This window comes from Macrotis lagotis, chromosome 4, assembly GCF_037893015.1.
Source record: "Macrotis lagotis isolate mMagLag1 chromosome 4, bilby.v1.9.chrom.fasta, whole genome shotgun sequence".
Lineage (NCBI taxonomy): Eukaryota > Metazoa > Chordata > Mammalia > Peramelemorphia > Peramelidae > Macrotis > Macrotis lagotis.
Window position 1 is genome coordinate 245,657,220 of NC_133661.1, and position 16,470 is coordinate 245,673,689.

Below are 16,470 nucleotides of genomic sequence, written 5' to 3' on the forward strand. Positions count from 1 at the left end.
CCCTGTGCTGACATCTTACTGGAACCAACCTGTAAGCATGAAAATACTATAACTTCAAAGTTTAATATACTTTAATTTCCTATGAGTCTCAGTGCTTATGTGAGCTTTCTAGACCCTTAGGTCCTGTAATCTTCCTTTGTACATTCTCTGGAAGACTAAGGTATATTAGCCAGGCAGCAGTAACTCCTTGGAGTTCCTTAAGAACTAATGTTTTCTTTTAACTTTCACAACTGAGGAAGCAATGATTTAAACAGTTGCTATTTTAATGCCAAAAAAATATGAAGACAAACTAAAAATGGAGTCAAGAAATGACCTGACAGAAGAAACAAATTCTTGTGCCTAAAAAACTGAGTTTTTCCTCCACCCAGAAGCAAAAATTTTCCCCCACAGAACAGTTTCCTCTATTAAACTTCTTCCTAATGTTGTTTATTTTGATTTTTTTTTATTTTGATTGTCATTCGTGTTTTTGAAAGCAGAGGGCCTTCCTTCATATATCTCTGATAATGGCCTGGTATCCAAGAGAGAATTAATCAAAAATAACTAAAACTGAGAGCCAAAACACAATGAATAAATGAACAAATAATTAAAATAAATGGTTCTCAATGGAAGTGCTAGAAACCATTAATAACATTTGAATTGTTCCAAGTCACAGAGAGGGGAGAGAAATGCATATTGAAACAGTGCTGAGGTTTTATCTTACTCAGAAAATCTAAAGATAAAAGTTGGAAAAAAGCAATTTTGTAAGGGCTTCAGTAAGACAGACCCACTGATGCACACTTGCTAGAATTATTAGTAGATCTAACAGTTCTGGAAAGCGGACTGGAATTAGGTTTTTAAAAAATATCTTAAATGTCCACACTGACCCAAAGATCTCGCTTTTAAGTGTTTAACCCCAAGGAATTTAAAGATAGAAAGATTCCATATAAACAAAATATTCTTAGGAGCTCTTTGAATAATGGAAATAATGAATGATAAATGAATATAATGGAATATTCTACCATAAAAAACAATGACAAAGAAGAGCTCATTAGAAATGTGGGAAGACTCCCTGAACAGATAAAAAGTGAAATAAAGATATTCTGGAAAATAATATATATAACTACAACAGTATGAGTGGAAAGAATAATAAAATTAAACTGAATGTGGAACAAGTCTGGTGGAAGAGTTGAGAAAATGTCCTTCCCTTCTCTCACTGCAGATATGGGGAACTGAGTGTGGATTCTTAAATACATTCAAAAACAATCTCTGTTGGTTTTTGTTGTTGTTGTTTTTTGTTTTTTTTAGTTTTTTCAAGGCAATGGGGTTAAGTGACTTGCCCAAGGCCACACGGCTCAGTAATTATTAAGTGTCTGAGGCCGAATTTGAACTCAGGTACTCCTGACTCCAAAGCCAGTGCTCTATCCACTGTGCCACCTAGTTGCCCCTCTCTGTTGGTTTTGATGAACTGCCTTTTTTTTCTGTTTTTGTTACAAGAGACAACTCAGGGGCTGGGGAGGTAGGAAAATTTTCTATCAATAAAAGGCATCAATAAAAATACATTTTAAAAAATAAAGGGCCTTTTAAGCACCCACACATCTTTACCAGTTTAGCATCATCCTGATTATCAATACCTGTATATTCTGATCTTAAATTCCAGCATAATTTATTTTGTTAAATTTTTCCCTTCCTTGAAAAATCATAACTTGTTATATGTGAAATTACTATCCTCTTTTAAATGATCTTAGTTTCTATCTAGAAATATAGTCAAGAAGTCTTAAAAGAGAAAAAGAAAAAATCAACTCTATAAGACATCTTTTGTCTCTCTGGAACCACAGTTGTAAATCATTATTAAACAAAAAAAATCTACTTACTATAGCGTACCTTGTAGATTCTAAAGTTATTTTGTATCTAAATAAAGATTTTTAAAGATCTTGGCAAAACTGCACTTGTTTAGCTGAGGTCTGAGTTAGAGGTATTCTAAAACAGTGTGTCCTTCAGTTCTCCAGAAGAGGGCACCAGCAAATCCTTTTTTTTGCTATCTCCTATATTTTGAACCTGCAGTAATCCTGATTTAACTTAACTGCTATAATTTAATATACTGCAACTTATATCACATTTTTTTAAGTTTAGTCATTAAATAATAGTTGCTTTCTATAGAATATAGATTGCATTCTGTAGTTATTTATGTCATAACCATACTTGTCAAGTAGGTTCAGTTAGTATCTCAGAACCAGCAGATCTTTTTTCCCCAAATGTCATCTGTTGATTTTTTCATATTGATAAAAACTGTATTTGTCAGCATACCTGTTTTAGGTTTTACATGTGTGTATACACATGGGCATCTATCCTGGAATGGCTATTTTATGAGCTAAGGAATATCTCTTTAATTCTTGAATCTATCAAGTTCTACTTACTTTATTGAATGTAAGCACTCAAGAAATGTTTTATCTTTATTTATCTTTTTCCTATTCCCATACCCATCATTTATCTCAATCCTATCTATCGTAAACCTTGAGGAGGTCTTCCATCATGAAGTCTTCTCAGATGACTCAACTTTCTGGTAGAGTATGGGTTTTTGTCCTCTGTCTTCTTTTTACACAGGCCCCAGTTGGGAGTGGCATCTCTGAACCTGAGAGGTAGAAATTCTGTTTCAGACTTCTTGCCAGGCCCCTTCATGGTAGCCTACCTAAGGGCCACCCCTGGAGTGGTAAAAGCTGCAAAGTAGACTGCAAAGGGCCTTGGCTCTTTATTCTGATATAGCCAAAGTGCAGCTGGTCCTGGCTCCTGAGAGAGCTCTGGAGGCTTTCTAGACTCTGGTCTCAGGTCTCTAGGAAGGGTATCTCCCTGTGTAAGTGACCTGTGGGGGCTGGCCCTATCCCAGCTAGGGTCATAAAGTATCAGACACAACAGAAAATGACTGATCAACAGCATTTGGTTCTCTTAAGAGTGTTAGAGAGGTGGGCATAGGAGGAAGGGGAGGAGATGCATCTAGTACTGTGTATTGAGCCAGTACTTAGCACAGTGCTTGGCGAATGTTGTTTTTCAGACATGTCCAACCAGGGATCATAACTCACCAGACCTTCTTTTCTCCACTATCTGAAGGTAGTTGTTCAACTTCATGTTCATTGTTTGCTGACACTATCCATTTCATTCTCTACCACTCCCCTTTCCTTTTGTCTTCAATCTTTTCCAGTTAGTCCTATCTTCTCATTATGTGACCAAAGTATTTAAAGCTTCAACTTCAGAAGTATTTTTATACTTTTACCTTTAAAGTTAAAATAGTTTATAAGTATTTGACCTTCTAGTGAATAGCCAGGATTAATTTCTTTAAATCTTGACTGATTTAATCTTTTGCTGTCCAGGGGATTCTCAGAAGTCTTTTCCAGCACCACAATTCAAAAGCATCAATTGTGCAATATTTAATTTTCCTTGGAATCACAATCATATATTGCTACTGAAAGAACCATAGCTTTGTATCTTTGTTGATAAGGAGATAATCTTTGCTGTTTAGTATACTGTCCAAATTTGCATAGCTTTCCTTTCAAAGAGAAAGCATCTTCTTAATTTCATGACTACAATCACCATCTACAGTGATCTTTAAACCCAAGAATATAAAATCTGACACTGCTTCCATTTTTTCTTTTTTAATTTTCCATGAAGTGATGGGACCTCTTGCCAGAATCATAGTTTTTTTTTGGATGTCAAGTTTCTAGCCAATTTTTTACATTCTTTCAACCTTTGCTTCTATCTTAATTAAACTTTTTTTTTTAGGTTTTTGCAAGGCAAATGGGGTTAAGTGGCTTGCCCAAGGCCACACAGCTAGGCAATTATTAAGTGTCTGAGGCTGGATTTGAACTCAGGTTCTCCTGACTCCAGGGCCAGTGCTCTATCCACTGCGCCACCTAGCCGCCCCTAACCTTTGCTTCTAAATTCTTCACTTTCTGCTATCAAAGTGGTATCATTTGCATTTATGAGGTTGTTATTTCTCCTAGGAACTTTAATCCTGAATTTTGATTTGTCTAGCCTGGCATTTCACATTATATATTTTGAATATGACTTAAATAAATAGACAGTATACAGCCTTATCATTCTCCTTTACCAAACTTAAACCAATCAGCTGTTCCAGATTCGTGATCCATGGTTCTAATTGTTGTCTCTTAACCTGCATGTAGATTCCTCAGGAGACAAGTAAGATGGCTTGGTATTTCCATCTCTTTGAGGATTTCCCACATTTTTTTGTGATCTGCACAGTCAAAACTGTTAATGTAGTCAGTGAGGCAGAAATAGATGTTTTTCTGGAACCCCCTTGCTTTCTTAATTATGCAGGCATTTTGGTCTCTAGTTCCTCTGCCTTTCTGAAAACCAGCCTGCTTAAGGTAATTCTTGATTCACATATTACTGAAGCCTAGCTTGTAGAATCTTAAGCATAACCTTGCTCATGTGTGAAATGAACACAATTATTCAGTGATTTAGACATTTCCTGAAATTGCCTTTTTTTAGCATTGAAACTTAAATATCTTTTCCACTTCAGTTTTCCAAAATTTACTGGCACATTTAGTGTAGCATTTTTAATAGCATCATCTTTTAGGATTTTAAATAACTCAGCTGCCATTTCAACACCTCTACTAGCCTTATTATTAGCATTACTTTCCAAGGTCCATTTAACTTCATTTTCCAGGATGTCTGGCTCTAGATCAATAACTGTACTATTCTGATTATAGATGATGTTAAGCTTTCTCTTGAATATTTCTTCTGTATGTTCTTGCCGACTCAAATCTCTTCTACTTCTATTGTCTCTACCATTTTTGTCTTTTATGCCCATTTTTGCATGAAATACTCCCTTGATATTTCTGATTTTCTTTATTCTTCTATTTCTTTGCATTACCTTTTATCATTATATATTTTATTTAGTTCACTTATCATTATCTCACTTCCTTGCTGTTTTCTAGACTTCTATATTCAGTTGGATACATTTTTCCCCCTTTCTCCTTTACCTTTCACTTTCCTTCTTTTCTCAGCTTCTCATAGAACTTCATCAGACAGCCTTTTTGCTTGCTTACTCTTTATCTTTTAAAAAAGTATTAATTAATTTTTCCAATTATATTTAAAAAGATAATTTCCAGTATTCATTTTTGTAAAGTTTTCTCCCTGACACCTTCCCACTCCCTGCCCCAAGAAAGCAGGTAATTAAGTTGCTCTTTGGAATGTTTTGTGTTGCTGCTTCCTATATAGTATTGTGAACTTCTTCTGTCCATAGTTCTTTAGGCACTCTCTCTGATAGATCCAATCCTTAAATCTATTCATCACTTCCACTTCATATTCATTAGTAGTTTTATATAAATTATAGCTATTTGTCTGATGTTTTCCCTACTTTTTAAAAATTCTGAATTTTATATAATAAGAAGCTAATGATAGGAACCAGAGTGTGCTCCAGGCCTTGTTTTAACTAACTGTATAACCCTTCTCTACCTTTGACTACAAAGTAATCAGTCTGATTTTAATATTGACCATCTGGTGATATCTATATGTTGAGTTGGTTTTTCATTTGTTGAAAAAGAGTGTTTACTATGAACAGCAAATGATCTTGACAAAATTCTTTATCAGTTTCTGTCTTGCTTTATTTTATACTCCAAAGCCAAACTTGGTTGTTATTTCTATCATTTTTTGATTTCCTCTCTTAGCTATCCAACTCCCATGTTGAATGTGATATCTTCTTTTCCCTTTTTTGGTTATTTCTAGATGTAGTTAAATCTTCATAAAATTGATCAACTTTGGCTTCTTTAGTATCAATTATTGAAGCAAGCCTTGTATTGCTGTGATGTTGAGTTGTTTGCCTTGTATTCAAACATATCATTCGGACCTCTTTGAGATGACAGTACTGATTTTCTCACTTTTGCTTGACTCTGAGAGTTACTCCATTTCTTCTAAGGAATTTTTTTTTAGGTTTTTTAAAAGGCAATGGCGTTAGGTGGCTTGCCCAAGGCCACACAGCTAGGTAATTATTAAGTGCCTGAGGCCGTATTTGAACTCAGGTACTCCTGACTCCAGGGCCGGTGTTCTATCCACTGTGCCACCTAGCCGCCCCTTCTAAGGAACTCTTGCCCACAGTAATATGTATAATGAATACCTGAATTAAATTTACCCATTTACATCCATTTAAGTTTATTAACGTTTAATCTTTCTATCTCCTATATGATCACAATCAGCTTACCTTGGTTCATAGATCTTATATACTTGGCACACAGTAGGCACTTAAGAAATGTGTATTAGTTGATTTATGTATTTAGAGATTTGACAAACCAGACAAGCCTCTAATGAAGGTATAACTCTACCCTTAGATTTGGCTAGACAAGATACAATTGTAGAAAAACTACCTTCCTGTTTTACAGAAATCTCTTGTGGTGTGAAAGAGAAAATGTCAGAAACCAAATTTAATAGAATAAAGTTTTAATAATTGTCTTAAGTCTCAATTGCCCAAGCTATGATATTCAGGGCAAAAAGAGAAACATGGTAAATCAGCTATTTTTTTTAAACTACATAATGTATTTTGCCAACATTATTTATTTGTGATAACTGTGATTAATTTATACCTTTCTATTAACAAAACTGAAATGGAGATATTATCTTAACCAAGTTTTAATTTATCCACAGTACTTTTAGTTCTTGTTGGATAACTGTAATTATACTCTACGATGTTTTATCTTTATGGGGTTGTTTTCTTCTTTAAGAGCGAGCTCTTTCAACAAAGAAATTTAAAACAAAAGTTTGGTATCAGAAATAGTAAGAAACAGTTTCAGCTACTTCACTGTCATTGTGGTATTAATCACTTAATTTTATCTGTTTGTTCCCCCTTCTGCTACGATGGTTAACAATACTTAACACTATACAATAACTACATTCATATCAGATCAATGGAACTGCAACTGCAACTTAAAGTTCATGAACTCTTTTTTGTCACCAATCTTTTTAGAAATAAAGATGTGAATAAAAAGAGACCACGAAGTTTGTTAGAAAAACTACGTTGGGTGACCCTGGGCTACCATTACAACTGGGACAATAAGGTATTCAAAGAAATTTTTTTCCCCCAATCTTTTCTCATTTCATGCTTCTCTGGTGTAAGTGATTGAATCTCCTTAGTATACCTGACTTATCAGATTTTATAGTGGACCTTTTTTATTTATTACCTCTTAATATCTCAAAGTTCTTCAAGGAGAAGTAAATTAGTATATCAGGAGAAAGTCGTTATCCTTTACTTATAACTTGTCTTTTTCAGAAGTTTTCAGAGCTTCTTCTGCTATGTCTATTTCTTGGATTTTACTTCTCTACTTTTTCAAGAGCAGTATTTTAATAATTAAGTGCCTACTATATACAATTAGATTTTTAAAAAAATACTTCTTGGCCTCAGGGAGTCTCTCATCTAATAGGAAAAATAAAACATGTACACAGATAATTGTGATATGAGTTGGAATATAATAAGGATTAAAAATGTTCTGGACAAAATGATATAAGAAATTTGAGATACAAAAGACCATTTTTTAGTTATGAATAAAATCAAAGAAAACTTCATGAAGGGCTTAGATTTGTGCATGGTATTGAAAGAAGAGAATTCTCAATAGACAGATCTGGAGAAATTGCATTTCATGCATGGGGATAGCTGCATGAATTCATAGAGGTAGGAAAGGGGAAGATTAAGAATGGGAAATAACTGGTAATACAGTTCAACAAGAATATAGAGTACATGAAAGAGGATACAGTTTAACTTTTAGTGCCAGAACGTATTATATTGAAAAATTCATGTTTTCTGCAAGTTTTATTTGTTATTGAGTTGTTTGGGATTCATTTATAGGGTAGTTAGGAAGAAACGAACATGAACTCCATCTATAATTGATCTCTTGTGAAATTTGTATTTTGGCCCAAATTTAGCACAAAGTATCCAGCACTGGCACAAGAGGGAAAAAAATTTTATTGTCTAAATAGTTAAAGATAGCTTAGAGAGATAGGTTGGAATTGGTTGGTGGATGATGGTCCTAAAATACCATGTTAAGAAGTTTGTATTTGATTTTGTGGAGGGGAATCACTGAAAGTTGTTAATCAGTTAGATCCTTGGTCCTTTTGGCTGCTAGATGAAGGATGACTAAAAGAGAAACCAATGATGACTCTACTACATTACTGGTGAGAGATGATAAGAATTTGAATGAAAATGTTAATATATTTGAAGAAAAGGAAATATAGGCATGAAATATAGAATTGATAGGATTTGGTAACTGATTAGATGTGGGAGCAAAGAACAGGGTACAGTCAAAGGCAACTGAGATATCAATCCTGAGGAACTGGGGAAAAGATGGTAATACTAACAGAAATAGGGAATATGGGAGGCAAGGTGGGTTTAGGTGGGAAATTATGAGTTCAGTTTTAAATATGTTGAGTTTGAAGTATCAATAGAATGTCCAAAAATAAATTCCAAAAAGTAACTGGAAATATGGCACAAGAGAAATTTGAGCTTTATGTGTAGTTTTAGGGGTCATCTGAATAGAAATGATAGTTGAACCTACACAACTGAATAAGATTACAAGGGATGGCATATAGCAGGAGCAATAAGGAAGAACCTTTTGACATACATTTACTTTAAGAGTTTAGAAAAGGAAGAGAAACCAATAAAAGGAATTATTAGAAATTGAGAAAAGTAGGACTAGACTAGCAAGAGGTCATATAGACAGATTTATTCTCAGTAAAGTAGGAGTTAAGACCATTTTTGAAGGATGTTGGACTTTGAGGAAAGCGGATGAGAACAGTGAGTATTGGATTGTCATCATTGTTATTTAGTATTCATTGAGCATTTGCAATTTGTATTTTTAATGGCTATACCATCTACCATGAGACTGTGCAGTTGAAGGCTGTGCCAAGACTCGAGAACTGGCCTTGAGCCTTCTGGGCACCTGCCTTCCAATAGACCTTTGCTATCCACAGATAACCTCTCTGGCCTCATTCCTCATCTATCTGTTGGCACTCACTGAGACTTGATTATCTCCAGATGGCAGTGCATCCCTAGACATCCTTTTCAGTGCTTGCTAGACTGTTTCACACCCCTTCACCCACTGTTCTCCATGGGTTAGATTAATTTAGAATATTCTCAAGTTTGAAAAAGTTAAAATACTCCTTGCTTCCTATTACCCCTTTTGTACTGTCCTATTGCTGTCGATCAGAAATCTCTTCTCCTTTTAGAATCACACAATCTTAATTTATCCCACAGTCCAAATCCTAGTGACCATTATATCCAGTCCCCAGGACATTTCCCTCCTTTCTTAAGGAATTCACTGCTTCACTTACAGTCTCCCTCTCCACCTCTAACTCCTGTTCTTATACAAGGGAACTTCCAACTTATATATGTTTATGTATCCTCAAATGCCCCAATTTCCCAGTTACTTAATCTATTCAATTCCTGTGACCTATTCCTCAACTCTACGCACAAGAATGATCATACATACCCTTGATCTAGCTATCACCCACAAGTATTGTACTTTATGTTAAGAATTCTGAAATTCAGGGGCGGCTAGGTGGTGTAGTGGATAGAGCCACCGGCCTTGGGGTCAAGAGTACCTGGGTTCAAATCCGGTCTCGGACACTTAATAATTGCCTAGCTGTGTGGCCTTAGGCAAGCCACTTAACCCCATTTGCCTTGCAAAAAACCTAAAAAAACCAAAACAAACAAAAAAAAAGAATTCTGAAATTCTTTTATCCTATCACTTTTCATCTCTCCCTATCCCTTGCTTCTTCTAAACCTATTCTTCCTCACCATAACTTTCAGTTCATCCATTCCCTATTACTTTCCCAGACCATTACTTCTTCTTTGACTAGTTTTGACCTTTCTATAAATACTATCATCTATTCTTGAATCATTTAGTACCTTGTCATACCTTGCTAAACCTCAACTGTCTTCCTTTTGATTCTACTCAAGCTGCTGAATAGACCTGAAAGAAATCATAAAACCACTGTAACTGAGCCCACTTATAAATTCATGTTATCTAACCTCAGCTGGGCAAGGCAATCTTTCTATTTTCCCTAATTAATTTTCCATTCTGTTCTTCATAACAGCTGTTCCAAACCTTTCCTTTTCTTCTCAAGCCTCTCATTCTCACCCCCCATAACCCATTGTCTCATCTTAGGATCTTATATGCCAACAAAAAATCGAGAATATTTGACTTTTGCCCTTCTCATATCAAATTCCTCTGACATCATCCTCCACTGTTCCCTCGCACCAGTCACTGATGAAAAAGCAGCCTTTCTCCTTGCTAAGATCAATACTACTCCACATAGTCTTGATTTCACCCCTTCCCATCTTCAGCATATTGCCTCCACTATAGTTCCCATCTTTCCAATTTTCAATTTCTCCCTATGTATTGATTTCTTTCCTCCCCAATCATCTGCAAATTTGTCCAAGTCTCCCCATCTTAAGAAATAAATCATCTTCCATGGACTCAGTCATTCACTGTATGTGCATGACTCCCAGATCTGTATATACAGCCCTAGTCTCTCTCTTGAGCTACAGTCTTGCATCATCAATTACTGATTGGATATTTCAAACTGTATGTCCCATAGGCAACTCAAACTCACCTTGTCCAAAAGAGAATTAATTATTTTTCCCTCTTTTTTTACATGCTGAACATATTTCCATATTAGCCATGTTGCAAAACAAGACACAAACAAAATAAAAAGTAAAAAGGTATACTTCAATCTGCATTCAGAGTTTATCTGTTATCTCTCAGGAGGTGGGTAGCATTATACAATATGGATCCTTTGGAATTGTCTTGGGACATTTATTGTCTTGATAATGACTGATTAGAATAGCCAAATCTTTCACAGTTGGTTACTCTTATGATATCGCTATTACAATGCACAATGTTCTCCTGTTTATGCTCACTTCACTTTGCATAAATTCATATAAATGTTCTCAGTTTTCTCTGAACTCACTCTAGTACAATAGTATTCTTTAAGTCCTATGCAACTTGTTCATCCATTCCCCAATTAAAGGGAATCCCCTCAATTTCCAACACTTTCTGTCATCTGAAAAAGAGCTACTTTATTATTTTTTGTACATGTAAGTCCTTTCCCTTTGATCTCTTTGGGATACAGACCTAGTAGTGGTATTGCTGAGTCAATGGGGAAGGTTGCCTCTTCATTTTTTTGACCATTTATCAACTGGAAAATGGTGTATTTTGTATATTTGAATCAGTTCCCTATTTATTTAAGAAGTAAGGCCTTTATCAGAGAAACCTGCTGGAAAAAAAATTTCCAACTTTACTGTTTTCCTTCAAATTTTGACTGCATGAGTTTTTTTTGGTGCAAAAGGTTTTTTTTTTTATATTGTGTAATCAGAATTATCCATTTTGTATCCTGTGATGTTCTTTATTTCTTGTTTGTTCATAAACTTTTCCCTTTTCCATAGATCTAATCAGTACTTTTTTTAATACTCCTCTAATTTACTTATGCTATTAATCTTTATTCTTTTGACTTTATCTTGATAATCTTTCTCTTTTTACCTACACCATTTGCTCTCAAAGAGAGTACTATCCTCCCAGATACTTAGAATCCTCAGTCCCTTATATTCCCCCCACATGGCCATTCTATTGGCAGTCTTGTCATATTGAACAGCACAGCATCTCTTGGCCAAGTCCCCTTCTGTGCACTCAAAAAACCTCTACCCTGGTGCAGATCTGTATAATCACATGTCTGAACAAGGGCAGGAAGGAACCTTCTCCAGATTTAGATTTCTCCCCATTCTTCACCATCCTCTACACTATAGCTCAAATAGGAAATATTCTAAGAACAGAGTAAAGGAAGAGGATTATAGAGTATAGCTACAGACCCTTTTTTGGGGGGGGGGCACTCTTTTTTTCCACCAACTAGTATTTCTGTGAAACTCATTAGTCTCAGATTGTTTTAGTTAATCCAGATTCTTTTTCTACATTCATCAAATGCTCTGTGGTGTACCAGGCACCATTTAGAAAATATCAAACATGCAGCCCTTCTTCGCAGAGATTTTAACTACTTAGAAGATACAACATAGTTGGAAGAGGAACCTCATAATTTTCTTTTTAGTTGAAGATCAAAGTTCTGGAAATTTGCATTCATTAAGCAATAAGAAAAGGAATTAACAAGAGACTATGGAGTGGACAGAAGAATGAAAAGAATAAGACAGCACAATGGTAAAAGTTCAGATTGGGTTAGAAGAACCAAACTGATGAGAGTTATTCTAGCAGAGGTATCATATACAGCAGTGCCTGCACCAATGAGGAGCTTATTAAAGGATTGTAATCTTCTAAATCCCTATGTGGTCTCACCTGATTCAACATCTTTTAAAAAGGACCAAGGAGAAAAAGTTGATTTTTCTTAGGCAAGAATTTTTCTTCAAATATTATGAGTAAGGAGAGAAAGGCTTGACTGAAATGTTTCCCTGTTGAAACATCTTAAATCAGAGACTAAACAAAACAACTTTTTCCATTCATTCTCTCTCCTGGGAAAAAGGGCAAAATCTAGTTTAATGGAAAGAGTGATGGTTGTGGAGTAAAAAGTGCTATATTCAAATCCTGTCTCTGCTACTTATTATTATCAGAGTAACCTTGGACTAATCATCTCACCAACCCAAACTTCAGCTTATTCATCCTTTAAAAATGATAATAATAGAATAATAATCATATTTTTTATCTCACAGGATAAGGATCAAATGGCAATGCCTTATGCTGCTATGTAAATGACAGTCATTACTAGATCAAGTTTGACAAATTATAGAACAGTTTAGAAAAGCATCTTCTTGAGCTACCAGTAAATTTAAAAGAAAAGATAAAAAAATCATTAAAGTTTTTTTACCTCCTTTGAGAACCATGTGCCATTATCTTGTTATTGGCCTAAATAAATACATTCAGGCCAGGGCTGTTAACTAAGCTGACAGCAGCCTGGTAATAGATACTTGGGAGTGGTAAAAAATCTGAGATAAAAACAGGCTTCCTCATCATATTTGGAATTGGCTAGGAAAGAGTGGTGACAGGGAAGGAGTACCTGACCAAGACAACAATCTCTCAGGAACCTATCGACATATTGCAGAGCAAACTATATTTGATGAAATTTTCATTAAAACTACAGCATTGGCAGATTCCTGAATTGTCAAGTCACAAAGATCGTACGCTAAGAGAGGACGTGATGGAAACCTAGATTTTAAGAAAAAAGGATATGAGGAATAGTTGTTGCTGGAAGTGGTGTCTTGCTTAGTGGTATCAATTCAAGGGAAAAAAAATACTTAAAGGTATCTTCCCCTGTAATAATAATCCAGTAACCAGAATGCAGTAGACTTTGAGCTGTTGCTTGTAAGCTTGCTGCCCAGTCAAATATTTTTCTGCAGTTTCACATCTTTTATCACAGGCTGAGGAACCAAAAACTAAAAAAATTATGGTTTTTATTGAGAGACAGGGTAAACAACTTGATATTTTACATTTGAATTATTTTGTTGTGTTTTTTTAACAAGTTATGTTATTACATTATGTAATTCTCACAACTTTGTGAGGTTAGATATGTCAAGTAATATTCTCACTTAATATATAGTTGAGTTACTTATATACATGGGGGTTATTTTCAAAGTACTTTCTTCTTAGCCGTCTGTTGAACCATTTTGACATGCAAAAATATTATTACTAGCATAGATTGCTTTACAATGCTAACTGATCAAATGCAACAATTTACCTTTTTTTTTTCTTTTTTTTTCCCTTCCTTCTATTTCTATTAAAGACATATTCAGCTGATCACCACACACCTTTCCCCCCAGACTTGGCTTACCTCTCAAAACAAGTGGCTGCTGCATGTGGATTTCAGGACTTCCAAGCTGAGGCTGGAATCCTCAATTACTATCGATTAGATTCCACACTTGGGATCCATGTTGACAGATCAGAACTAGATCACACCAAGCCTCTCCTATCCTTTAGGTAATCATTTTGAAGGAGGAAGTTTGTGATTATTTTTTGTCTCAAACATATTTAAGCTAAGCATCAAGGTTGTTAAAAAGTATTTAATGTTTAATTTATAACATCTGGAGTTCCAGGTTTAAGTGAAATGAATTTCTCTCAGGCTTTGTGGGAGGGATGACCACTGAACAGTTAGTAAATTCTCTAAAAACTGCATTAGGACTGATTCTTGTGCCTGAGATATAATTACAGGGTTCTCTGGAAAGTAACAGGCTGCTGCTATCTTAGTGTCCCTAAAAATTAGGTTTAATTTGTGTAAAGCAGTTATTTTTCCACTTACTATGATAAGTAAAATGATATTGGTGTGGCCTTTTCTTTAGCTTATGGAGACTGCACCCTCTCTGTGAAGAATGTCATCATCCATAGCCAGTCTTTCTGAACTTAAACAGACCAGTCCTCAGACAACAGAGATTTGTCCAGATAGTTCATTATGTATAAATGCTGAAATAGAACTTAAAATATAAATGCTTGGATCTTAAACCTCATTAATTATGCTGAAAATGAAAAAAACAAAAATAATAAAATATTTGAATGATCTGTATTAAAATACTTAAACACCAAAAAACAGCAAATAAAATAATAATTCAGTCATTTTTAAATTTATAATTTAATAATTTTTCAATGTGTTGATTTTTATTGTGATATTGATAGAATTTGGTGCATTCCAAGGTTATCAAAAATGCTGACCTAGATCAGTTTATGGCCTATATTGTATCCCAAGTTTTGATTTCCCCTATTAAGAGGCTTTAAGCCAGTAAGACAGGATGTTGACTAAGTTTGTGGAGTTGGAGCAAAAAAAGTGCTGAATTTAAATTAGGGAATGATCTTTATTGAGGTAAATTGCAGTTGCATAGCTAATTAGAAATAGCTTTGCCACCTATAGCCAGAATTCATTATTGCTTTTACTATACTTTTTTATAGCTTTGGACAGTCTGCCATCTTTCTTCTGGGCGGCCTCAAAAGAGATGAAGTCCCTACAGCCATGTTTATGCATAGTGGTGACATCATGGTAATGTCAGGATTCAGCCGTCTGTTGAACCATGCTGTCCCACGAGTCCTCCCAAATTTTGATGGGACAAGCCTGCCTCGTTGCCTGGAGATATCACTCCCAGATAACCTACCTACAGGTTCAGTTGTAGAACCCTGTTCTGTGGAGGACTGGCAAGTGTGTGCCAACTATCTGCAGACAGCTCGGGTTAACATGACTGTACGGCAAGTGCTGGCCACTGGCCAAGATTGGAAGGACAAAGAAATTGAGACCACAAGTGAAAATTCTTGCCACTTTGATGATAAAAGTAATGAAGCAAAGCGACCCAGGATGAACCCTAACAGTTGAGATTTGGTCAACTCAAACACTCGCATCCTATAATCAACTGTCACAATTTGAGCTGTGTGAACCTTTCACTAGAAAAAAAACAAGAAACAGAGACCAATTTAGAAAAGATTACACAAGGACTTTGAAAAACTTTATGAAGAGCTCACTTGTTCTTAATCCATAAGATTTACACAATACACATTTTTTACAAACTCATAAACTCAGTCTCAACCTGACTTTCCACAGTTATCCATGGAGATAGAAAGCATTCAGAAAAACAGGTTTTCCTTCATGGCTGGTTCTCTTCGATTATTGCTGCTGCTGATAACATAGATAAACTTTTATTTTGGAACTTTTATATGCCACAGACTTAAATGAATATTGATTGTTGGAGAGTGATTCACCCACTCTATCTGGGAATCCCTGAAAGTAATCTGACCCTGTACCATGCTTCATCCCAGATTATGCCTTGATATTCCCTTCCATCTCTGCACTCCTGTTCTGGGTTTTCAAAGGAAAATAACACTCACACACACACCAAACCATGAAAATGTAAATCGTATTCCCCCCAAAAAGAAATTAATCAGTAGCTGTATTCTTTAACCCAAGAGGTAAAAATATTTAATCCAAGTAAGATTTTTTTCAAAACAAATTTTTTTTAGAACTCCCAACTCTTCTTTATTAGTCTATTAAATGCAGTTTTAATTGTTGTAATGAAATTCAAAGTCCAAGGGGGTATTCTGTCACTGTTTTCTCCATTAATAAACTGTTTTAAATTAAAGATTACTATCTTGAAGAGTGTGTGTCTGGGAAATTTTTTTTCTTTATAGCTATTTTTTGTGTTCATGCTACTAGAGCCCTCTGGCTGCTTTATGGCAACACCTTCTTGCCTTATTGCTAATACATTGAGTTCTCTTTGTGACTCTCTCATATGGGAGGGAATATCACTTGATATCCTGCAGTGACTAGATTCTTGTCTGTTAAGACACAGCTTGGGAAATGCTCAAGGCACTGGCTTTTATCTTTACTCCCACATATGCAACTCACTATGACCTCAGTCAAATTACTTCATCTCTGTGCCTGCCTTCTTTCATTTATGAAAAGTGAATATTTGCTACCATTGTTGTAAGGGCATGGTAATAGGAAAATTTTGTTGGGGAGTTTTTT

General features: G+C 35.2%; 1 protein-coding gene across 1 annotated transcript in view; it reads left to right on the forward strand.

Moving 5' to 3' along the window:
- The window catches only part of LOC141522295 (nucleic acid dioxygenase ALKBH1-like), a 59,083-nt gene extending 43,116 nt beyond the window's left edge, over nucleotides 1-15,967 (forward strand). The window contains exons 4-6 of the mRNA XM_074235628.1: nucleotides 6,950-7,040; nucleotides 13,756-13,949; nucleotides 14,910-15,967. Of these exons, the coding sequence (XP_074091729.1) occupies nucleotides 6,950-7,040; nucleotides 13,756-13,949; nucleotides 14,910-15,324 (700 nt within the window). The 3' untranslated portion in view covers nucleotides 15,325-15,967. The remainder of the gene's footprint in view (nucleotides 1-6,949; nucleotides 7,041-13,755; nucleotides 13,950-14,909) is intronic.
- The last annotated feature ends 503 nt before the right edge of the window (nucleotides 15,968-16,470 follow it).